The sequence below is a fragment of the Nerophis ophidion genome, linkage group LG10 (genome assembly GCF_033978795.1).
Source record: "Nerophis ophidion isolate RoL-2023_Sa linkage group LG10, RoL_Noph_v1.0, whole genome shotgun sequence".
Classification (NCBI taxonomy): domain Eukaryota; kingdom Metazoa; phylum Chordata; class Actinopteri; order Syngnathiformes; family Syngnathidae; genus Nerophis; species Nerophis ophidion.
The window spans coordinates 58,823,564-58,849,268 of NC_084620.1; the positions used below are offsets into that span (position 1 = coordinate 58,823,564).

General features: G+C 41.8%; 1 protein-coding gene and 1 long non-coding RNA gene across 6 annotated transcripts in view; one reads left to right on the forward strand and one right to left on the reverse strand.

Moving 5' to 3' along the window:
• il15ra (interleukin 15 receptor subunit alpha) overlaps positions 1-25,705 on the forward strand; it is a 41,581-nt gene extending 15,876 nt beyond the window's left edge. For 2 of the 4 annotated variants that reach the window (XM_061914234.1, XM_061914237.1), the window contains 3 exons: positions 9,096-9,146; positions 13,437-13,533; positions 14,922-25,705. In XM_061914234.1, coding sequence (XP_061770218.1) covers positions 9,096-9,146; positions 13,437-13,533; positions 14,922-15,003 — 230 coding nt within the window. In that variant the 3' untranslated portion in view covers positions 15,004-25,705. The remainder of the gene's footprint in view (positions 1-9,095; positions 9,147-13,436; positions 13,534-14,921) is intronic. The other 2 variants (XM_061914235.1, XM_061914236.1) reach the window with 2 other exon arrangements.
• Positions 259-16,246, reverse strand: LOC133561066 (uncharacterized). Of its 2 annotated transcripts, none has more exons than XR_009808564.1 (3): positions 14,915-16,246; positions 906-1,064; positions 259-727 (listed from the first exon to the last, which is right to left on the reverse strand). It is a non-coding gene; the product is annotated as an uncharacterized LOC133561066 (long non-coding RNA). The 2 variants fall into 2 exon arrangements; XR_009808565.1 differs by lacking the exon at positions 14,915-16,246 and adding an exon at positions 4,029-8,340.

Below are 25,705 nucleotides of genomic sequence, written 5' to 3' on the forward strand. Positions count from 1 at the left end.
TCAAAGCTCTCACTGATGGAAGGAGGTTTTGGCTCAAAATCTCACGATACATGGCCCCATTCATTCTTTCCTTAACACGGATCAGTCGTCCTGTCCACTTAGCAGAAAAACAGCCCCAAAACATGATGTTTCCACCCCCATGCTTCACAGTAGGTATGGTGTTCTTGGGATGCAACTCAGTATTCTTCTTCCTCCAAACACGAGGAGTTGAGTTTATACCAAAACGGATACATGGATGATACAGCTGAGGATGGTCAGATGAAACCAAAATAGAACTTTTTGGTATAAACTCAACTGGTCGTGTTTGGAGGAAGAAGAATACTGAGTTGCATCCCAAGAACACCAGACCTACTGTAAAGCATGTCTCTCACAGTTGAAGTGTACCTATGATGAAAATGACAGACCTCTGTCATCATTTTAAGCGAGAGAACTTGCACAGTCTGTGGCTGACTAAATACTTTTTAGCCCCACTGTAGCAGCTGCTTCAATATCAGCGCTGCACTATAAAATGTCCTCGCGTTCTCAGTAGTTTGCGGACCGGCTGTATTTCTTGCCGTGTGTTCAGTGTCACTTTCACCTTGGCTTACTTCAGTTGACTCAGTTGTGTCTGTACCTGATGGATGAGGTAGCCTGTCGATCAGCTTATCTGCAGACAAAGTCTCCACAAAAACCAGTTGGCAGACGTTGCGCTTGAAACAGAGTCAGCCTCCTCTTTCATTGATCCTGCCTGCAACATAAGAAGACAGGGAAAGAGGAGCACGAAGGTGTAAATAAAGATATATTCACAAGTATTAGTAGTTGAAATATACTATCAAAGCCTTTTTTTTAATTATTTATTATTATTTTGATATTTTCCATCATAAAAGTGTTTTACATCGCTGCCAAAAAAAAGCTTCTGTTGTTACCTGAAGTTTGAAGCATCACAATCTTCATGTTTCTGCACCGTATTTAAAAACATTCGTCGTAGTTGCTTCATTCTCAGCACCTCCTGATGAACAATTATCCGTTGGCGGATGATCCTCTCGCAGAATATGTTGTAGCGGGCAACAAAGGTTGGTTGACTTCTGAAAAGAAACACACACACAGATTTAAATATGTGCCAAAAGGTATGCGGTGAAGATTGTAGCTACATACAAACAGCCTTTACAAGTGCTTCTAAAACAAATGTAATATCATGGAAAAGTCCATTCAAAAAGTTAAACTTTTATTTATTCTATATTCATTTCATAATTATTGACACTGCATCAATAATCCTTCCATCCATTTTCTACCGCGTGGGGTGCTGGAGCCTATCTCAGCTGCATTATGAAATGTAATTTACAGGTGCTGTTCATATTATTAGAATATCATGAAAAAGTTGATTTATTTCAGTAATTTCATTCAGAAGATGAAACTTAAATATTATATCAATTCATTACACACATAGTGATATATTTGAAATGTTTATTTCTTTAAATTTGGATGATTAGTACTGACAATTACTGAAAATCCCAAATTCAGTATCTCAGAAAATTAGAATATTAGTTACGACTAGTACCAAAAAATATTTTTTTAGAAATGTGGGCCAACTGAACAGTATGAAGATGGAAAGTTTCAGCATGTACGGCAATCAATACTTAGTTGCAGCTCCTTTTGCCTGAATTGTGGCATAAAGTCAACCAGTCTGTTGCACTCCTCAGGTGTTATGAGAGCCCAGCTTGCTTTAATAGTGGCCTTCAGCTCTTCAGCATTGTTGGGTCTGGCATCTGGCATCTTCCCCTTCACAATACTTTTCTATGGGGTTAAGGTCAGGTGAGTTTGCAGGCCAATCAAGAACAGGGATACCATGGTCCTTAAACCAGGTACTGGTAGATTTGGCACTGTGTGCAGGTGCCAAGTCATGTTGGAAAATGAAATCTTCACCTCCATAAAATTGGTCCGCGGCAGGCAGCATAAAGTGTTGTAAAACTTCCTGGTAGACTGCTGCATTGACCCTAGACCTCAGGAAACACAGTGGACCAACACCAGCAGATGACATGGCTCCCCAGACCATTACCCATTGTGGAAATTTGACACTGGACTTCAGGCCACGTGGATTCTGTGCCTCTCCTGTCTTCCTCCACACTCTGGGACCTTGATTTCCAAAGGAGATACAACATTTACTTTAATCTGAAAACATATTTTTGGACCACTCAGCAGCAGTCCAGTCCTTTTTGTCTTGAGCCCAGGCGAGACGCTTTTGACGTTGTCTCATATTCAAGAGTGGCTTTACACAAGGAATGCGACAGCTGAAGCCCATATCTTGCATACGTCGGTGCGTGGTGGTTCTTGAAGCACTGACTCCAGCTGCAGTCCACTCTTTGTGGACACATTTTTGAATCAGTTTTGTTTGACAATCCTCTCCAGGGCGCGGTTATCCTTCTTACTTGTACACTTTTTTCTACCACATCTTTGTCTTCCCTTGCCTCTCTATTAATGTGCTTGGACACAGAGCTCTGGGAACATCCAACCTCTTTGGCAATGACCTTTTGTGTCTTGCACTCCTTCTTTAAAGTATCAATGGTCATCTTTTGGACAGTTGTCCAGTCAGCAGTCTTCCCCATGATTGTGTGTCATACAGAATCAAAACGAGAGACCATTTAAAGGCTTTTCCAGGTGTTTTGAGTTAGTTAGCTAATTAGAGTGTGGCACCAGGTGTCTTCAATATCTGACCTTTTCAGCATATTCTAATTTTCTGAGATGTTGAATTGAGGGTTTTCATTGGTTGTCAGCTATAATCATCTCCTTTTTGGCAAAAAAACACTTGAAATGTATCAGTCTGTTTGGAATGAATGTATACATTCTACAAGTTTGACTTTTTAAATGGAATTAATGAAATAAACCCACTTTTTCATGATATTCTAATAATATGACCAGCACCTGTATAGTGTGTATATAATTGATAATGCCTTTTAATAACTCACATTTCTCCATCTGCAGTTCCAGTAACTACTACATCAGACTTTGTCATGAAGCTGCATGTGTAGTCTGGAACTGGCCTAAAAATAAGAGATGATTAAATGGGTAGCACGGTAGAAGGGGGGTTAGTGCGTCTGCCTCACAATACGAAGGTCCTGAGTAGTCCTGGGTTCAATCCCAGGCTCGGGATCTTTCTGTGTGGAGTTTGCATGTTCTCCCCGTGACTGCGTGGGTTCCCTACAGGTACTCCCGCTTCCTCCCACCTCCAAAGACATGCACCTGAGGATAGGCCCCTCCCTCCTCCAAAGACATGCACCTGGGGATAGGCCCCTCCCACCTCCAAAGACATGCACCTGGGGATAGGCCCCTCCCACTTCCAAAGACATGCACCTGGGGATAGGCCCCTCCCACCTCCAAAGACATGCACCTGGGGATAGGTGCCTCCCACCTCCAAAGACATGCACCTGGGGATAGGTCCCTCCCACCTCCAAAGACATGCACCTGGGGATAGGCCCCTCCCACCTCCAAAGACATGCACCTGGGGATAGGCCCCTCCCACCTCCAAAGACATGCACCTGGGGATAGGCCCCTCCCACCTCCAAAGACATGCACCTGGGGATAGGCCCCTCCCACCTCCAAAGACATGCACCTGGGGATAGGCCCCTCCCACCTCCAAAGACATGCACCTGGGGATAGGCCCCTCCCACTTTCAAAGACATGCACCTGGGGATAGGTCCCTCGCACCTCCAAAGACATGCACCTGGGGATAGGCCCCTCCCACCTCCAAAGACATGCACCTGGGGATAGGCCCCTCCCACTTTCAAACTTATGCACCTGGGGATATGCCCCTCCCACCCCCAAAGACATGCACCTGGGGATAGGTTGATTGGCAACACTAAATGGTCCCTAGTGTGTGAATGTTGTCTGACTATCTGTGTTGGCCCTGCGATGAGGTGGTGACTTGTCCAGGGTGTACCCCGCCTGCCGCCCGATTGTAGCTGAAATAGGCTCCAGCGCCCCCCGCCACCCTGAAAGGAATAAGCGGTAGGAAATGGATGGATAAATGTTTTAAATGCGTGTGTGTGTTTTACCTGCTGAAAGCGTGTGTGCCTGTGAAAGATGCTCCTTCTGCCGGTCGCCTCCCGCAGGGACTCTCTTGTCCGTTTCCTTGCAAATGACACACCTGGCAGGAAGCACAGAAGCGAGAGGCAGGCCCGTCTTCCATCTTAGTTTTTTCTTTGGAATGTCACCCGTCGAGCCTGAAGCGTTGTCAGACGCCACAAACTCATCTTGATCCACTTCCAGCCGTTTGGCCAGATTTTCAGCAGAATCCAAACGCTTCTTGTCAATGAAGCGCCGGTCACAAGTCGGGTGAAGCTCAGCGTCATCAGAATATCTTTAAATCGATACAACATTTCGGGCTCCAGTACTCTGGAATGCCCTCCCGGTAACAGTTCGAGATGGTCTCACATTAAAACTCATCTGTATACTCTAGCCTTTAAATAGACCTCCTTTTTAGACCAGTTGATCTGCCGCTTCTTTTCTTTCTCCTATGTCTCCCCCTCCCTTGTGGAGGGGGTCCGGTCCGATGACCATGGATGAAGTACTGGCTGTCCAGAGTCGAGACCCAGGATGGACCGCTCGCCTGTATCGATTGGGAACATCTCTACGCTGCTGATCCGCCTCCGCTTGGGATGGTTTCCTGTGGACGGGCCTCTCGCTGCTGTCTTGGATCCGCTTTGAACTGAACTCTCGCGGCTGTGTTGGAGCCACTATGGATTGAACTTTCACAGTATCATGTTAGACCCGCTCGACATCCATTGCTTTCGGTCCCCAAGAGGGGGGGGGTTGCCCACATCTGAGGTCCTCTCCAAGGTTTCTCATAGTCAGCATTGTCACTGGCGTCCCATTGGATGTGAATTCTCCCTGCCCACTGGGTGTGAGTTTTCCTTGCCCTTTTGTGGGTTCTTCCGAGGATGTTGTAGTCATAATGATTTGTGATTTGGGGCTATATAAATAAACATTGATTGATTGATTGATTGATTGATCTCTACGCTGCTGATCCACCTCCCCTTGGGATGATTTCCTGTGGACGGGACTCTCGCTGCTGTCTTGGATCCGCTTTAAACTGAACTCTCGCGGCTGTGTTGGAGCCACTATGGATTGAACTTTCACAGTATCATGTTAGACCCGCTCCACATCCATTGCTTTCGGTCCCCTAGAGAGGGGGAGTAGCCCACATCTGAGGTCCTTTCCAAGGTTTCTCATAGTCAGCATTGTCACTGGCGTTCCACTGGATGTGAATTCTCCCTGCCCACTGGGTGTGAGTTTTCCTTGCCCTTTTGTGGGTTCTTCCGAGGATGTTGTAGTCATAATGATTTGTGCAGTCCTTTGAGACATTTGGGATTTGGGGCTATATAAATAAACATTGATTGATTGATTGAATATCTCAGTTGCTTTGTGAGACTTGCCATCACGGCAAAGCCCCCGTTTGAAACAATTCCTGTGAGTATCCCAGCTTCTGATAGTGAAATCATTCACCTCTTCATTCCTAACAGACGTAACATGCATGGAGCACATTTTGTTGTTCTTTTTTCTAACTTTTTAAGGTGTTTTAGAGTATTTTCCTCTTCGTCGCTAGACGTTGTTGAGACCGCCATCTTGGATCTGCGCTGCACCCCAATTAGTCGAATGTGAAGCACGTGACAAAAACGTCACCTCTTGAGACGAAAATATCGTTACGCCAAGCAAGAAATAGTCTCGACTTTGAACACTAAATTCAGTAATGCGGACGCTGTATCGATCCGTTGTGGTGAAGAAGGAGCTGAGCCGGAAGGCAAAGCTCTCAATTTACCGGTCGATCTACGTTCCCATCCTCACCTATGGTCATGAGCTTTGGGTCATGACCGAAAGGATAAGATCACGGGTACAAGCGGCCCAAATGAGTTTGGGTCTCTCCCTTAGAGATAGGGTGAGAAGCTCTGCCATCCGGGAGGAACTCAAAGTAAAGCCGCTGCTCCTCCACATGGAGAGGAGCCAGATGAGGTGGTTCGGGCATCTGGTCAGGATGCCACCCGAACGCCTCCCTAGGGAGGTGTTTAGGGCACGTCCAACCGGTAGGAGGCCACGGGGAAGACCCAGGACACGTTGGGAAGACTATGTCTCCCGGCTGGCCTGGGAACGCCTCGGGATCCCCGGGGAAGAGCTAGACGAAGTGGCTGGGGAGAGGGAAGTCTGGGCTTCACTGCTTAGGTTGTTGCCCCCGCGACCCGACCTCGGATAAGCGGAAGAAGATGGATGGATGGATGTATGCCTGTGGAGAACTTATTTTTTTCTCATTGAAAACCAAAATATCTTTTTTAAGAACCAAAAATGATTTAGTACCACCACAGTTGGAGAATCCCTGGTGACCGACCTGTTTATTACGACATTTTGGCTTCCAATGCTCATTTATGACCCCACTGACACAAATATAAGACGGCCCTTATTATAACAGTCAACTGGCGGCCCGCAGGCCACATTCGGTCCACCAAAGCTCTTCATTTGGCTTGCCGAGCATCACCTAAATAGTTTTGATGAAACCATTCAAAGCAGGGTTTCAAACCGGGGTGGTAGTACTCCTGCCACCCCCGCAGGGGGCGACGGCCAGGCGGCAGTGGGGTGAGTAGAAGAAGACACCATCGACTTTGGAAAAAATGTAAATTAAACTTCCATTTCTTCATGCTGTTAACTATCTGTCCAGCTGCACACGCTGGAAAAGAGTAGCGAGCGCGGAATAGAGAATGTGTTGACAGTGCAGAGTGAAAGTGGACTTTGTAACGAAGTCAACACAGTCTCAAAAGAATTGAACCTGCGGACGCACTTTCTGATCAAACATCCACTTTTTGATGTCCGGCCCCTGGGCCCTCTTCATGATGTATGGTTGAGTTCAGAGTTTGCCACCATATTAACCTCTAGACCATGACCTAGAAGTAGAGCGTCTTATATTTGTGTCTGTATGTCTACTGTGAAAGTAGAAGTAGAGTGTCTTATATTTGTGTCAGTATGTTTGTTGTGAAAGTAGAAGTAGAGTGTCTTATATTTGTGTCAGTATGTTTGTTGTGAAAGTAGAAGTAGAGTGTCTTATATTTGTGTCAGTATGTTTGTTTTGAAAGTAGAAGTAGAGTGTCTTATATTTGTGTCAGTATATTTGCTGTGAAGTAGAAACAGAAAGTGTCTTATATTTGTGTCATTGTTTACTGTGAAGTAGAAACAGAGAGTGTCTTATATTTGTGTCAGTATGTTTACTGTGAAGTAGTAACAGTGTCTTATATTTATGTCATTATGTTTACTGTGAAGTAAAAGTAGAGTGTCTTATATTTGTGTCAGTATGTTTACTGTGAAGTAGTAGTAGAGAGCGTCTTATATTTGTGTCAGTATGTTTACTGTGAAGTAGTAACAGGGAGTGTCTTATATTTATGTCATGTTTACTGTGAAGTAGTAGTAGAGAGCGTCTTATATTTATGTCAGTATATTTACTGTGAAGTAAAAGAGTTTCTTATATTTATGTCAGTATGTTTGCTGTGAAGTAGAAGAAAAAGCGTCTTATATTTGTGTCAGTATGTTTGTTGTGAAAGTAGAAGTAGAGTGTCTTATATTTGTGTCAGTATGTTTGCTGTGAAAGTAGAAGTAGAGTGTCTTATATTTGTGTCAGTATATTTGCTGTGAAGTAGAAACAGAAAGTGTCTTATATTTGTGTCATTGTTTACTGTGAAGTAGAAACAGAGAGTGTCTTATATTTGTGTCAGTATGTTTGTTGTGAAAGTAGAAGTAAAGGTTCTATTTGTGTCAGTATGTTTGTTGTGAAAGTAGAAGTAGAGTGTCTTATATTTGTGTCAGTATGTTTGCTGTGAAAGTAGAAGTAGAGTGTCTTATATTTGTGTCAGTATGTTTGCTGTGAAGTAGAAACAGAAAGTGTCTTATATTTGTGTCATTGTTTACTGTGAAGTAGAAACAGAGAGTGTCTTATATTTGTGTTAGTATGTTTGTTGTGAAAGTAGAAGTAGAGTGTCTATTTGTGTCAGTATGTTTGTTGTGAAAGTAGAAGTAGAGTGTCTTATATTTGTGTCAGTATGTTTGCTGTGAAAGTAGAAGTAGAGTGTCTTATATTTGTGTCAGTATATTTGCTGTGAAGTAGAAACAGAAAGTGTCTTATATTTGTGTCATTGTGAAGTAGTAACAGAGAGTGTCTTATATTTATGTCATTATGTTTACTGTGAAGTAGAAGTAGAGTGTCTTATATTTGTGTCATTGTTTACTGTGAAGTAGTAGTAGAGAGCGTCTTATATTTATGTCAGTATGTTTACTGTGAAGTAAAAGTAGAGTTTCTTATATTTGTGTCAGTATGTTTGCTGTGAAGTAGAAGAAGAAAGCGTCTTATATTGGTGTCAGTATGTTTGCTGTGAAGTAGAAGAAGAAAGTGTCTTATATTGGTGTCAATATGTTTGTTGTGAAAGTAGAAGTAGAGTGTCTTATATTTGTGTCAGTATATTTGCTGTGAAGTAGAAAGAGAAAGTGTCTTATACTTGTGTCATTGTTTACTGTGAAGTAGAAACAGAGAGTGTCTTATATTTGTGTCAGTATGTTTGTTGTGAAAGTATAAGTAGAGTGTCTTATATTTGTGTCAGTATGTTTGTTGTGAATGTAGAAGTAGAGTGTCTTATATTTGTGTCAGTATGTTTGCTGCGAAGTAGAAAGAGAAAGTGTCTTATATTTGTGTCATTGTTTACTGTGAAGTAGAAACAGAGTGTCTTATATTTGTGTCAGTATGTTTACTGTGAAGTAGAAACAGAGAGTGTCTTATATTTATGTCATTATGTTTACTGTGAAGTAGAAGTAGTGTCTTATATTTGTGTCGGTATGTTTACTGTGAAGTAGTAGTAGAGAGCGTCTTATATTTATGTCAGTATGTTTACTGTGAAGTAAAAGTAGAGTTTCTTATATTTGTGTCAGTATGTTTGCTGTGAAGTAGAAGAAGAAAGCGTCTTATATTGGTGTCAGTATGTCCACTGTGAATGTAACACCTTCCTACAAAGTATCAGTGCAGGATGTCAAAGTAAAATGTTCATGTGTGAAAATGGAGTGTTTTCCAAACATGCACTTTGTGTGACTGTGTGCAGGCGACACAGCGGCCAGCGTAAAAGACAACGCCACATCTTCCCACTCAGCAGGTAGGAACCTATGTGAGCAGGTCGTGTAGGAACCTATGTGAGCAGGTCGTGTAGGAACCTCTGTGAGCAGGTTGTGTAGGAACCTCTGTGAGCAGGTCGTGTAGGAACCTCTGTGAGCAGGTCGTGTAGGAACCTATGTGAGCAGGTCGTGTAGGAACATATGTGAGCAGGTCGTGTAGGAACCTATGTGAGCAGGTTGTGTAGGAACCTCTGTGAGCAGGTCGTGTAGGAACCTCTGTGAGCAGGTCGTGTAGGAACCTCTGTGAGCAGGTCGTGTAGGAACCTATGTGAGCAGGTTGTGTAGGAACCTCTGTGAGCAGGTCGTGTAGGAACCTCTGTGAGCAGGTCGTGTAGGAACCTATGTGAGCAGGTCGTGTAGGAACATATGTGAGCAGGTCGTGTAGGAACCTATGTGAGCAGGTCGTGTAGGAACCTCTGTGAGCAGGTTGTGTAGGAACCTATGTGAGCAGGTTGTGTAGGAACCTATGTGAGCAGGTCGTGTAGGAACCTATGTGAGCAGGTCGTGTAGGAACCTATGTGAGCAGGTCGTGTAGGAACCTATGTGAGCAGGTCGTGTAGGAACCTATGTGAGCAGGTCGTGTAGGAACCTATGTGAGCAGGTTGTGTAGGAACCTATGTGAGCAGGTCGTGTAGGAACCTATGTGAGCAGGTCGTGTAGGAACCTATGTGAGCAGGTCGTGTAGGAACCTATGTGAGCAGGTCGTGTAGGAACCTATGTGAGCAGGTCGTGTAGGAACCTATGTGAGCAGGTCGTGTAGGAACCTATGTGAGCAGGTCGTGTAGGAACCTATGTGAGCAGGTCGTGTAGGAACCTATGTGAGCAGGTCGTGTAGGAACCTATGTGAGCAGGTCGTGTAGGAACCTATGTGAGCAGGTCGTGTAGGAACCTATGTGAGCAGGTCGTGTAGGAACCTATGTGAGCAGGTCGTGTAGGAACCTATGTGAGCAGGTCGTGTAGGAACCTCTGTGAGCAGGTTGTGTAGGAACCTATGTGAGTAGGTTGTGTAGGAACCTATGTGAGCAGGTCGTGTAGGAACCTCTGTGAGCAGGTCGTGTAGGAACCTCTGTGAGCAGGTTGTGTAGGAACCTATGTGAGCAGGTTGTGTAGGAACCTCTGTGAGCAGGTTGTGTAGGAACCTATGTGAGTAGGTTGTGTAGGAACCTCTGTGAGTAGGTTGTGTAGGAACCTATGTGAGCAGGTCGTGTAGGAACCTATGTGAGCAGGTCGTGTAGGAACCTCTGTGAGCAGGTTGTGTAGGAACCTATGTGAGTAGGTTGTGTAGGAACCTCTGTGAGCAGGTTGTGTAGGAACCTATGTGAGTAGGTTGTGTAGGAACCTCTGTGAGCAGGTTGTGTAGGAACCTCTGTGAGTAGGTTGTGTAGGAACCTATGTGAGCAGGTCGTGTAGGAACCTATGTGAGCAGGTCGTGTAGGAACCTCTGTGAGCAGGTCGTGTAGGAACCTATGTGAGCAGGTCGTGTAGGAACCTCTGTGAGCAGGTTGTGTAGGAACCTATGTGAGTAGGTTGTGTAGGAACCTATGTGAGCAGGTCGTGTAGGAACCTCTGTGAGCAGGTCGTGTAGGAACCTCTGTGAGCAGGTTGTGTAGGAACCTATGTGAGTAGGTTGTGTAGGAACCTCTGTGAGCAGGTTGTGTAGGAACCTATGTGAGTAGGTTGTGTAGGAACCTCTGTGAGTAGGTTGTGTAGGAACCTATGTGAGCAGGTCGTGTAGGAACCTATGTGAGCAGGTCGTGTAGGAACCTCTGTGAGCAGGTTGTGTAGGAACCTATGTGAGTAGGTTGTGTAGGAACCTCTGTGAGCAGGTTGTGTAGGAACCTATGTGAGTAGGTTGTGTAGGAACCTCTGTGAGCAGGTTGTGTAGGAACCTCTGTGAGTAGGTTGTGTAGGAACCTATGTGAGCAGGTCGTGTAGGAACCTATGTGAGCAGGTCGTGTAGGAACCTCTGTGAGCAGGTCGTGTAGGAACCTATGTGAGCAGGTCGTGTAGGAACCTCTGTGAGCAGGTCGTGTAGGAACCTATGTGAGCAGGTCGTGTAGGAACCTATGTGAGCAGGTCGTGTAGGAACCTATGTGAGCAGGTCGTGTAGGAACCTATGTGAGCAGGTCGTGTAGGAACCTATGTGAGCAGGTTGTGTAGGAACCTATGTGAGCAGGTCGTGTAGGAACCTCTGTGAGCAGGTTGTGTAGGAACCTATGTGAGCAGGTTGTGTAGGAACCTCTGTGAGTAGGTTGTGTAGGAACCTATGTGAGCAGGTCGTGTAGGAACCTATGTGAGCAGGTCGTGTAGGAACCTCTGTGAGCAGGTCGTGTAGGAACCTATGTGAGCAGGTCGTGTAGGAACCTCTGTGAGCAGGTCGTGTAGGAACCTATGTGAGCAGGTCGTGTAGGAACCTATGTGAGCAGGTCGTGTAGGAACCTATGTGAGCAGGTCGTGTAGGAACCTATGTGAGCAGGTTGTGTAGGAACCTATGTGAGCAGGTCGTGTAGGAACCTCTGTGAGCAGGTTGTGTAGGAACCTATGTGAGCAGGTTGTGTAGGAACCTCTGTGAGCTGGTTGTGATTGCCAGCGTTTCCACGGGAAGTTCTGGCTGAAGACGTGACAACTGGGTTGTACATATTCCTGATCAGGCAAATGTTGGCACTGTTGTGTCCATGCTGTCCTCCCGGCAGGAGCAGTGAGCAGCTAAGTCTAAGTCTAAGTCTAAGTGTAAGTGTAAGTCTAAGTCTAAGTCCATGCTGTCCTCCCGGCAGGAGCAGTGAGCAGCTAAGTCTAAGTCTAAGTCTAAGTGTAAGTGTAAGTCTAAGTCTAAGTCCATGCTGTCATCCTGGCAGGACCAGTGAGCAGCTAAGTGTAAGTCTAAGTGTAAGTCTAAGTGTAAGTGTAAGTGTAAGTGTAAGTCCATGCTGTCATCCCGGCAGGACCAGTGAGCAGCTAAGTCTAAGTGTAAGTGTAAGTCTAAGCTGTCCTCCTGGCAGGACCATTTGGCAGCTAAGTGTAAGTCAAAGTCTAAGTGAAAGTGTAAGACTCTAAGTCCATGCTGTCCTCCCGGCAGGACCAGTAAGCAGCTAAGTGTAAGTGTAAGTCTAAGTCTAAGTGTAAGTCTAAGTGTAAGTGTAAGTCCATGCAGTCCTCCCGGCAGGACCAGTGAGCAGCTAAGTGTAAGTCTAAGTCTAAGTGTAAGTCTAAGTCTAAGTGTAAGTCTAAGTGTAAGTCTAAGTGTAAGTCCATGCTGTCATCCTGGCAGGACCAGTGAGCAGCTAAGTGTAAGTCTAAGTGTAAGTGTAAGTCCATGCTGTCCTCCCGGCAGGACCAGTTGGCAGCTAAGTCTAAGTCAAAGTCTAAGTGAAAGTGTAAGACTAAGTCCATGTTGTCCTCCCGGCAGGACCAGTGAGCAGCTAAGTGTAAGTCTAAGTGTAAGTCTAAGTCTAAGTGTAAGTGTAAGTCCATGCTGTCCTCCCGGCAGGACCAGTTGGCAGCTAAGTGTAAGTCAAAGTCTAAGTGAAAGTGTAAGACTCTAAGTCCATGCTGTCCTCCCGGCAGGACCAGTGAGCAGCTAAGTGTAAGTCTAAGTCTAAGTGTAAGTGTAAGTCCATGCTGTCCTCCTGGCAGGACCAGTGAGCAGCTAAGTGTAAGTCTAAGTGTAAGTCTAAGTCAAAGTCTAAGTGTAAGTGTAAGTCCATGCTGTCCTCCCGGCAGGACCAGTGAGCAGCTAAGTGTAAGTCTAAGTGTAAGACTCTAAGTCCATGCTGTCCTCCCGGCAGGACCAGTGAGCAGCTAAGTGTAAGTCTAAGTGTAAGTCTAAGTCTAAGTGTAAGTGTAAGTCCATGCTATCCTCCCGGCAGGAGCAGTGAGCAGCTAAGTCTAAGTGTAAGTCTAAGTCTAAGTGTAAGTGTAAGTCCATGCTGTCCTCCCGGCAGGAGCAGTGAGCAGCTAAGTGTAAGTCTAAGTCTAAGTGTAAGACTCTAAGTCCATGCTGTCCTCCCGGCAGGAGCAGTGAGCAGCTAAGTGTAAGTCTAAGTGTAAGTGTAAGTCTAAGTCTAAGTCTAAGTGTAAGACTCTAAGTCCATGCTGTCCTCCCGGCAGGACCAGTGAGCAGCTAAGTGTAAGTCTAAGTGTAAGTCTAAGTCTAAGTGTAAGTGTAAGTCCATGCTGTCCTCCCGGCAGGAGCAGTGAGCAGCTAAGTGTAAGTCTAAGTGTAAGTCTAAGTGTAAGTGTAAGACTCTAAGTCCATACTGTCGTCCCGGCAGGAGCAGTGAGCAGCAGCATCATCACAATAGCAGTCATCAGCTGCCTTGCAGTGTCCACCATTGCTGTGACTGCCATGGCCATGTTTGTGCACAGAAGGTGAGTGAGTGAGTCCAAGAGTGCATCATTCAACTATACATTTATTTACTCTTGGGAACATCAAAACACTTTTCTCATTTACACAATATATATTTGATGTGGCAACTTGTCCAGGGTGTACATCCGCCTTCCGCCCGATTGTAGCTGAGATAGGCGCCAGCGCCCCCCCCACCCCAAAAGGGACTAAGCGGTAGAAAATGGATGGATGGATAAACTTATATCATTTCTCTCTCAATGCATCATGCACTTTATATATTTATATACTGTTTATATGTACACAGTATATATGTGTATACATATAAATATATATTTATATGTGTATATATTCTCTATCTTAATATATATATATATCTTATATATATTTATACGGTATACAATATTGTATATATATACACCGCATAAATATATATACAGTATATGTACACAGTACATATACTGTAGACATGTATATTCATATATACCGGTATATTTATATCATATAATATATGGGTTGTACTTGTATAGCGCTTTTCTACCTTCAAGGTACTCAAAGCGCTTTGACACTACTTCCACATTCACCCATTCACAAACACACATTCACACACTGATGGAGGGAGCTGCCATGCAAGGCGCCAACCAGCACCCATCAGGAGCAAGGGTGAAGTGTCTTGCTCAGGACACAACGGACGTGACGAGGTTGGTACTAGGTGGGGATTGAACCAGGGACCCTCGGGTTGCGCACGGCCACTCTCCCACTGCGCCACGCCGTCTATTATATATATACATATATATATATGTATATGTATATATATATGTATATGTATATATATATATATATATGTATATATATATGTATATGTATGTATATATACATATATATATATATATATATATATATATGTATATGTATGTATATATACATATATGTATATATATATATATATATATATATATGTATATATATATATATATATATATATATATGTATATATATATATATATATATATATATATGTATATATATATATATATTGGTCTGAGGAAATATTTTAATTTTTTGAGATAGGATTTTTGAGTTTTCTTCAGCTGTATGCCATAATCAGCAATATTAAAATAGTAAAAGGCTTGCAATATTTCAGTTGATGTGTAATTAATCCAGAATGTATGACATTTTCATGTTTTTAGTTGCATTACAGAAAATAAAGGACTTTATCACAATATTCTAATTTTCTGAGACAGTCCTGTATGTATGTATGTATGTGTGTATATATATATATATATATATTTATATATATATATATATATATATATATATATATATATATATATATATATATATATATATATATATATATATATAAAATCAGAAGATGGCCTATTTTGTGATGATTGTGTGTCTCACCACTCAGGAGAAGAAGGGCAGAAAGCGACACACCATCCCAGCCAGCGGAGGCCATACCTCTCCATGAAGTTCCATCAGAACATGGATAGAAAGTAGGACATTAGTGTCACACAACATGGTCCAAAGTTCTCAACTTGTGCTCTTCTCCATCCATCATCCTTAACTAACACAGCATGCATTCTAACTGGTAAATGAAGGCTAGCAAAAGTCAGCTAACAATGGAGCTAATGTGAGTACAATATGAAAAACCTCCAACAATACATGAGAATATTCACCAAAGTGTTTTTCCACATTGTAGGCTCATTCCATAATGGAATACATTCATTTTGTGCCCTCAAAATGCTATACACAATACCCCGTAATGACAATGTGGAACAACTTTGAAGCTCAAAAATGAGCTGAGAAGAAATGTTCCTACAGCTTCATTGGAGTCCAGCTGTAGTAACTTCAGGATTTGAGGGGCACACGCCTGTCTGTATGGAAGGTCCACACTTGACAGTGCAGGAGGCCGAGCACAAACCAAGGAGGAAGTCAGAGCAATTGTCTCCCGGCACAGAAAAAAGATCTGCTCCCTTGTAGGTCCCAATGAGCAGGGTGGCCTCCATCCTTTGTAAACGGAAGAAGTTTGGAACCAGCACAACTCTTCCATGAGCTGGCCGCTAGTCCCAACTGAGCAAGCAGGGGAGAAGAGTCAGGAAGGTGAGCAAGAACCCCAAAGTCACTCTGTCAGAGGAGAGAGGAGAACCTTCCAGAAGGACCTGGATGCTACATTTCTTAGTCAAAAGTTTGCCCCGAAGGACTCTCAGACCACGAGAAACTAAATTCTCTGGTCTGGCGAGACAAAGATTGAAGTCTTTGGCGCCAATGTTTGGATGAAAACAGGCACCGCTCATCACCAGGACAAAACCATCCCTACTTGGTGGCAACAGCATCATGATGTGGGGATGGGTTTTAGTGGCAGAAACCGGGAGACTAGTCAGGATAGAGGGAAAGGTGAATGCAGCAATGGAAAGGGACATTCAAGCTGATGGAGCTTGAGAGGTGCTGTACAAAGATAGGTGAGCCAAGCTTGGAGCATCGGGTTCAAAAAGACTTGAGGTGTAATTGATGCCAAAGGTGCATCAACTAAGTAGTGATCCACAAAGGTGCATCAACTAAGTGGTGATCCACAAAATTGCATTAACTAAGTAGTGATCCACAAAGGTGCACCAACTAAGTGGTGATCCACAAAGGTGCATCAACTAAGTAGTGATCCACAAAGATACAATAACTAAGTAGTGATCCACAAAGGTGCATCAACTAAGTAGTGATCCACAAAGATGCAATAACTAAGTAGTGATCCACAAAGGTGCATCAACTAAGTATTGATCCACAAAAATGCATCAACTAAGTATTGATCAACAAAAATGCATCAACTAAGTAGTGATCCACAAAATTGCATCAGCTAAGTAGTGATCAACAAAGGTGCATCAACTAAGTATTGATCCACAAAGATGCATCAACTAAGTATTGATCAACAAAGGTGCATCAACTAAGTAGTGATCCACAAAGAGGCATCAACTAAGTATTGATCCACAAAGATGCAATAACTAAGTAGTGAGCCACAAAGATCCATCAACTAAGTACTGATCCACAAAGATGCAATAACTAAGTAGTGAGCCACAAAGATCCATTAACTAAGTATTGATCCACAAAATTGCATCAACTAAGTAGTGATCCACAAAATTGCATCAGCTAAGTAGTGATCAACAAAGGTGCATCAAGTAAGTAGTGATCCACAAAGGTGCATCAACTAAGTAGTGATCCACAAAGGTGCATCAACTAAGTAGTGATCCACAAAGGTGCATCAACTAAGTAGTGATCCACAAAGGTGCATCAACTAAGTGGTGATCCACAAAGGTGCATCAACTAAGTATTGATCAACAAAGGTGCATCAACTAAGTATTGATCAACAAAGGTGCATCAACTAAGTATTGATCCACAAAGATGCATCAACTAAGTATTGATCAACAAAGGTGCATCAACTAAGTATTGATCCACAAAGAGGCATCAACTAAGAATTGATCCACAAAGATGCATCAACTAAGTATTGATCAACAAAGATGCATCAACTAAGTAGTGATCCACAAAGATGGAATAACTAAGTAGTGATTCATAAAGATCCATCAACTAAGTATTGATCCACAAAAATGCATCAACTAAGTAGTGATCCACAAAATTGCATCAGCTAAGTAGTGATCAACAAAGGTGCATCAACTAAGTATTGATCCACAAAGAGGCATCAACTAGGTATTGATCCACAAAGATGCATCAACTAAGTATTGATCCACAAAGATGCAATAACTAAGTAGTGAGCCACAAAGATCCACCAACTAAGTATTGATCAACAAAAATGCATCAACTAAGTAGTGATCCACAAAAAATGCATCAACTAAGTAGTGATCCACAAAGGTGCATCAACTAAGTATTGATCCACTAAGAGGCATCAAGTAAGTATTGATCCACAAAGATGCATCAACTAAGTATTGATCCACTAAGAGGCATCAAGTAAGTATTGATCCACAAAGATGCATCAACTAAGTATTGATCCACAAAGGTGCATCAACTAAGTATTGATCCACAGAGATGCATCAACTAAGAATTGATCCACAAAGATGCATCAACTAAGTATTGATCAACAAAGATGCATCAACTAAGTAGTGATCCACAAAGATGCAATAACTAAGCAGTGATCCATAAAGATCCATCAACTAAGTATTGATCCACAAAATTGCATCAGCTAAGTAGTGATCAACAAAGGTGCATCAACTAAGTATTGATCCACAAAGAGGCATCAACTAGGTATTGATCCACAAAGATGCATCAACTAAGTATTGATCCACAAAGATGCAATAACTAAGTAGTGAGCCACAAAGATCCATCAACTAAGTATTGATCCACAAAAATGCATCAACTAAGTAGTGATCCACAAAAAATGCATCAACTAAGTAGTGATCCACAAAGGTGCATCAACTAAGTATTGATCCACTAAGAGGCATCAAGTAAGTATTGATCCACAAAGATGCATCAACTAAGTATTGATCCACAAAGATGCAATAACTAAGTAGTGATCCACAAAAATGCATCAACTAAGTAGTGATCCACAAAATTGCATCAGCTAAGTAGTGATCCAAAAAGGTGCATCAACTAAGTATTGATCCACAAAGGTGCATTAACTAAGTATTGATCCACAAAGACGCATCAACTAAGTATTGATCCACAAAATTGCATCAACTAAGTAGTGATCCACAAAGGTGCTATCTACTAAGTAGTGATCCACAAAGATGCATCAACTAAGTGGTGATCCACAAAGATGCATCAACTAAGTATTGATCAACAAAGGTGCATCAACTAAGTATTGATCCACAAAGAGGCATCAACTAAGTATTGATCCACAAAAATGCATCAACTAAGTATTGATCCACAAAGATGCAATAACTAAGTAGTGAGCCACAAAGAGCCATCAACTAAGTATTGATCCACAAAGATGCAATAACTAAGTAGTGATCCACAAAGATCCATCAACTAAGTATTGATCCACAAAATTGCATACACTAAGTAGTGATCCACAAAATTGCATCAGCTAAGTAGTGATCAACAAAGGTGCATCAAGTAAGTAGTGATCCACAAAGGTGCATCAACTAAGTAGTGATCCACAAAGGTGCATCAACTAAGTAGTGATCCACAAAGGTGCATCAACTAAGTGGTGATCCACAAAGGTGCATCAACTAAGTATTGATCAACAAAGGTGCATCAACTAAGTATTGATCCACAAAGATGCATCAACTAAGTATTGATCAACAAAGGTGCATAAACTAAGTATTGATCCACAAAGAGGCATCAACTAAGTATTGATCCACAAAGATGCATCAACTAAGTATTGACCCACAAAGATGCAATAACTAAGTAGTGAGCCACAAAGATCCATCAACTAAGTATTGATCCACAAAAATGCATCAACTAAGTAGTGATCCACAAAGGTGCATCAACTAAGTAGTGATCCACAAAGGTGCATCAAGTAAGTATTGATCCACAAAGATGCATCAACTAAGTAGTGGTCCACAAAATTGCATCAACTAAGTAGTGATCCACAAAATTGCATCAGCTAAGTAGTGATCAACAAAGGTGCATCAACTAAGTATTGATCCACAAAGGTGCATCAAGTAAGTAGTGATCCACAAAGGTGCATCAACTAAGTAAAGATCCACAAAGGTGCATCAACTAAGTATTGATCCACAAAGGTGCATCAACTAAGTATCGATCCACAAAGAGGCATCAACTAAGTATTGATCCACAAAGATGCATCAACTAAGTATTGATCCACAAAAATGCATCAGCTACGTAGTGATCAACAAAAGTGCATCAACTAAGTATTGATCCACAAAGAGGCATCAACTAAGTATTGATCCACAAAGATGCATCAACTAAGTAGTGATCCACAAAAAATGCATCAACTAAGTAGTGATCCACAAAGGTGCATCAACTAAGTATTGATCCACAAAGATGCAATAACTAAGTAGTGAGCCACAAAGATCCATCAACTAAGTATTGATCAACAAAAATGCAATAACTAAGTAGTGAGCCACAAAGGTGCATCAACTAAGTATTGATCCACAAAAATGCAATAACTAAGTAGTGATCCACAAAGATCCATCAACTAAGTATTGATCCACAAAGATGCAAAAACTAAGTAGTGATCCACTAAGAGGCATCAAGTAAGTATTGATCCACAAAGATGCATCAACTAAGTATTGATCCACTAAGAGGCATCAAGTAAGTATTGATCCACAAAGATGCATCAACTAAGTATTGATCCACAAAGGTGCATCAACTAAGTATTGATCCACAGAGATGCATCAACTAAGAATTGATCCACAAAGATGCATCAACTAAGTATTGATCAACAAAGATGCATCAACTAAGTAGTGATCCACAAAGATGCAATAACTAAGCAGTGATCCATAAAGATCCATCAACTAAGTATTGATCCACAAAATTGCATCAGCTAAGTAGTGATCAACAAAGGTGCATCAACTAAGTATTGATCCACAAAGAGGCATCAACTAGGTATTGATCCACAAAGATGCATCAACTAAGTATTGATCCACAAAGATGCAATAACTAAGTAGTGAGCCACAAAGATCCATCAACTAAGTATTGATCCACAAAAATGCATCAACTAAGTAGTGATCCACAAAAAATGCATCAACTAAGTAGTGATCCACAAAGGTGCATCAACTAAGTATTGATCCACTAAGAGGCATCAAGTAAGTATTGATCCACAAAGATGCATCAACTAAGTATTGATCCACAAAGATGCAATAACTAAGTAGTGATCCACAAAAATGCATCAACTAAGTAGTGATCCACAAAATTGCATCAGCTAAGTAGTGATCCAAAAAGGTGCATCAACTAAGTATTGATCCACAAAGGTGCATTAACTAAGTATTGATCCACAAAGACGCATCAACTAAGTATTGATCCACAAAATTGCATCAACTAAGTAGTGATCCACAAAGGTGCTATCTACTAAGTAGTGATCCACAAAGATGCATCAACTAAGTGGTGATCCACAAAGATGCATCAACTAAGTATTGATCAACAAAGGTGCATCAACTAAGTATTGATCCACAAAGAGGCATCAACTAAGTATTGATCCACAAAAATGCATCAACTAAGTATTGATCCACAAAGATGCAATAACTAAGTAGTGAGCCACAAAGAGCCATCAACTAAGTATTGATCCACAAAGATGCAATAACTAAGTAGTGATCCACAAAGATCCATCAACTAAGTATTGATCCACAAAATTGCATACACTAAGTAGTGATCCACAAAATTGCATCAGCTAAGTAGTGATCAACAAAGGTGCATCAAGTAAGTAGTGATCCACAAAGGTGCATCAACTAAGTAGTGATCCACAAAGGTGCATCAACTAAGTAGTGATCCACAAAGGTGCATCAACTAAGTGGTGATCCACAAAGGTGCATCAACTAAGTATTGATCAACAAAGGTGCATCAACTAAGTATTGATCCACAAAGATGCATCAACTAAGTATTGATCAACAAAGGTGCATCAACTAAGTATTGATCCACAAAGATGCATCAACTAAGTATTGATCCACAAAGAGGCATCAACTAAGTATTGATCCACAAAGATGCATCAACTAATTATTGACCCACAAAGATGCAATAACTAAGTAGTGAGCCACAAAGATCCATCAACTAAGTATTGATCCACAAAAATGCATCAACTAAGTAGTGATCCACAAAGGTGCATCAACTAAGTAGTGATCCACAAAGGTGCATCAAGTAAGTATTGATCCACAAAGATGCATCAACTAAGTAGTGGTCCACAAAATTGCATCAACTAAGTAGTGATCCACAAAATTGCATCAGCTAAGTAGTGATCAACAAAGGTGCATCAACTAAGTATTGATCCACAAAGGTGCATCAAGTAAGTAGTGATCCACAAAGGTGCATCAACTAAGTAAAGATCCACAAAGGTGCATCAACTAAGTATTGATCCACAAAGGTGCATCAACTAAGTATCGATCCACAAAGAGGCATCAACTAAGTATTGATCCACAAAGATGCATCAACTAAGTATTGATCCACAAAAATGCATCAGCTACGTAGTGATCAACAAAAGTGCATCAACTAAGTATTGATCCACAAAGAGGCATCAACTAAGTATTGATCCACAAAGATGCATCAACTAAGTAGTGATCCACAAAAAATGCATCAACTAAGTAGTGATCCACAAAGGTGCATCAACTAAGTATTGATCCACAAAGATGCAATAACTAAGTAGTGAGCCACAAAGATCCATCAACTAAGTATTGATCAACAAAAATGCAATAACTAAGTAGTGAGCCACAAAGGTGCATCAACTAAGTATTGATCCACAAAAATGCAATAACTAAGTAGTGATCCACAAAGATCCATCAACTAAGTATTGATCCACAAAGATGCAAAAACTAAGTAGTGATCCACAAAGATCCATCAACTGAGTATTGATCCACAGAAATGCATCAACTAAGTAGTGAGCCACAAAGATCCATCAACTAAGTATTGATCCACAAAGATGCAATAACTAAGTTGTGAGCCACAAAGGTGCATCAACTAAGTATTGATCAACAAAAATGCAATAACTAAGTAGTGAGCCACAAAGGTGCATCAACTAAGTATTGATACACAAAAATGCAATAACTAAGTAGTGAGCCACAGAGATCCATCAACTAAGTATTGATCCACAAAAATGCAATAACTAAGTAGTGAGCCACAGAGATCCATCAACTAAGTATTGATCAACAAAAATGCATCAACTAAGTAGTGAGCCACAAAGATCCATCAACTAAGTAGTGATCCACAAAAAATGCAATAACTAAGTAGTGAGCCACAGAGATCCATCAACTAAGTATTGATCAACAAAAATGCAATAACTAAGTAGTGATCCACAAAGATCCATCAACTAAGTATTGATCCACAAAGATGCAAAAACTAAGTAGTGATCCACAAAGATCCATCAACTGAGTATTGATCCACAGAAAAGCATCAACTAAGTAGTGATCAACAAAGGTGCATCAACTAAGTATTGATCCACAAAAATGCATCAACTAAGTATTGATCCACAAAAATGCAATAACTAAGTAGTGATCCACAAAGGTGCATCAACTAAGTAGTGATCCACAAAACTGCATCAACTGAGTATTGATCCACAGAAATGCATCAACTAAGTAGTGATCCACAAAGGTGCATCAACTAAGTACTGTGCAAAGGCTGTGAATACTTTTGTACATGAGATTTTTTACTTTTGAAAACATTTAGAAAAAAAACCCTTTTCACATCATCATTATGGGGTAGTGGGCTGAACAAGGGGGTGCAGAGGACACACTTCACCACACCAAGTGTGTGTGTGTGTGTGTGTGTGTGTGTGTGTGTGTGTGTGTGTGTGTGTGACTATCATTGCTACTTTAACTTAACTTAGTGTGTGTAGAATTTTGAGGACAAAAATGAATGTATTCCATTTTGTAAACAAAATGTGGAAAGAGTGAAGACTTTCTGAATGCACCGTGTTAGTGATATTGTTTTTAGACGCGCTAATGCCGAGGAACTACTTTTAGCGGCGCCGTGATCACAGGGAGCTAACTAGCTCATGCTGCTATATTGACACATTGAGCTGCTGCATGGCCTCTGAGTTGGTGAAAGTGAATAGTAGATGATAAGTCATGTCCCTCGCCTGGATAGTAGAAGGTTGTGGATATAAACCCCCAAGTTGGTACACTTTGACATCCAACTTAGACGTGGAGATGGCAAAAACAACCTTTGTTTGCAGCAACAATTTTTTTTAACCCTTTGTTAATCCTTCACGTACATCGGGAGATATAAACATTCCATCAGTGAGAGCAGATATTGTACAGTAAGTGATTGATTTGTGTATCTTGTTTCACACTTAGCAATACTGCTACATGATGCTTAGTGTTTGACTACAGCTGCATCTCTTCAGCTTCTAAAACTTGTACATCATCCTCCTTATGTTAAGGTTCAAAAATAGAAGTTTCTGGATCAAAGTAGGACAAGTCTGCCATTATTAGTAGTCTTGTTGTTGTTGAAGGATCGCATGTTTGAAATAATGAAAATGATGAAATATGACATGTTGTTATGAATGTTACTACTTTACTTACACACTTGCAGCGTGGACATAAAACAACGACACAGGTTTTTGGATGTTTAAAGGCCTACTGAAATGAGATGTTCTTATTTAAACGGGAATAGCAGGTCATACTTGATCCTTTCGCCATATTGCCATATTTTTGCTGAAAAGATTTAGTAGAGAACATCCACGATAAAGTTTGCAACTTTTGGTGGCTAATAAAAAAGCCATGCCTGTACCGGAAGTAGCAGACGGTGTGCGCGTGACGTCACGGGTTGTGGAGCTCCTCACATCTGAACATTCTTTACAATCATGGCCACCAGCAGCTAGAGCGATTCGGACCGAGAAAGCAACGATTTCTCCATTAATTTGAGCGAGGATGAAAGATTTGGTGATGAGGAAATTTAGAGTGAAGGAATAAAAAAAAAAAGGCGATTGCAGTGGGAGCGATTCAGATGTTATTAGACACATTTTCTAGGATAATTCTGGAAAATCTCTTATCTGCTTATTGTGTTACGAGTGTTTTAGTGAGATTATATGGTCGTACCTGTACAACCTGAAGGTCGGCCCCGCACCAGTCGGCGGGTGGTGGCGATGCCCATCTCTGCCCTTCGCAAGGGACCCTCTTCGAAACACGATCTTTCGAAATGATCGCTGCATAATAAATACACTGTACTTTGTGAAGTGTGAAGTGAATTATATTTATATAGCGCTTTTCTCTAGTGACTCAAAGCGCTTTACATAGTGAAACCCAATATCTAAGTTACATTTAAACCAGTGTGGGTGGCACTGGGAGCAGGTGGGTAAAGTGCCTTGCCCAAGGACACAATGGCAGTGACTAGGATGGTGGAAGCGGGAATCGAACCTGCAACCCTCAAGTTGCTGGCACGGCCACTCTACCAACCGAGCTATGCCGCTATGTGTGTGTGGTCCAATCCAACCGTGTTCGCTTGACATCTAAATGAAATAAATAAATGGGTTGTACTTGTATAGCGCTTTTCTACCTTCAAGGTACTCAAAGCGCTTTGACACTACTTCCACATTTACCCATTCACACACACATTCACACACTGATGGAGGGAGCTGCCATGCAAGGCGACCAACCAGCACCCATCAAGAGCAAGGGTGAAGTGTCTTGCTCAGGACACAACGGACGGGACGAGGTTGGTACTAGGTGGGATTTGAACCAGGGACCCTCGGGTTACGCACGGCCACTCTCCCACTGCGCCACGCCGTCCCGTACCGAGAAATTTAAAATTCCTCTGTTCCATAGTAAAGCTCCACCGTCATCTTTCGGGAATGTAAACGATGAAACAGCGGCTGTGTTTGTGTCGCTTCCCACCTACAGCTTTCTTCTTTGACGTCTCCATTATTCATTGAACAAATTGCAAAAGATTCAGCAACACAGATGTCTAGAATACCGCGGAATTATGCGATGAAAACAGACGACTTATAGCTGGGAACGGTGCCGGGACAAAATGTCCTCTACAATGCGTGACGTCATCATACCGAGACGTTTCAGCAGGATAGTTTGGCCTAAAATTTAAAATTGCAATTAAGTCAACTAAAAAGGCCGTATTGTTAATATTTCATCATTGATATATAAACTATCAGTAGGCCTTTAAGAGCGTTTTAAAGTCCCTACATTGTTAGCCGCCTTTTGCCAGCCTTTATTTACGATTCAGAATGCATACAAAAGGAAAAAGGTATGTGTTGTCTCACATAAGGATTGTGAATGCTAAGCAACATTCCAAAAGAAGTGAGTTCCCCTTGAAGGAAGCGGGAATAAAGTGTTTGCAAGTCCACATCACGGAGGTTGAGCAACTGCAGCCTCGTGAATCTTTTGTAAACATTTACACAAACTTCTGGCCTCTTGCATGAGAATATTTGGTTTATTCCTTTTGTAAGTCCACTGATGCACTGCAGGGACCAGAAAAAAAGGTATTAGTTCACCCGGTGCTTGTTTTGGTGTGCCAGACAAGGTGTTGGCACATCAGCAGGTGTACTTCACATACACAAGAGGTATTTCTTTTCTTCTATTGCAGAAATTTGTTTTATTTTTTTACAGCATATGTTATTAAACATTGTAACCCTCA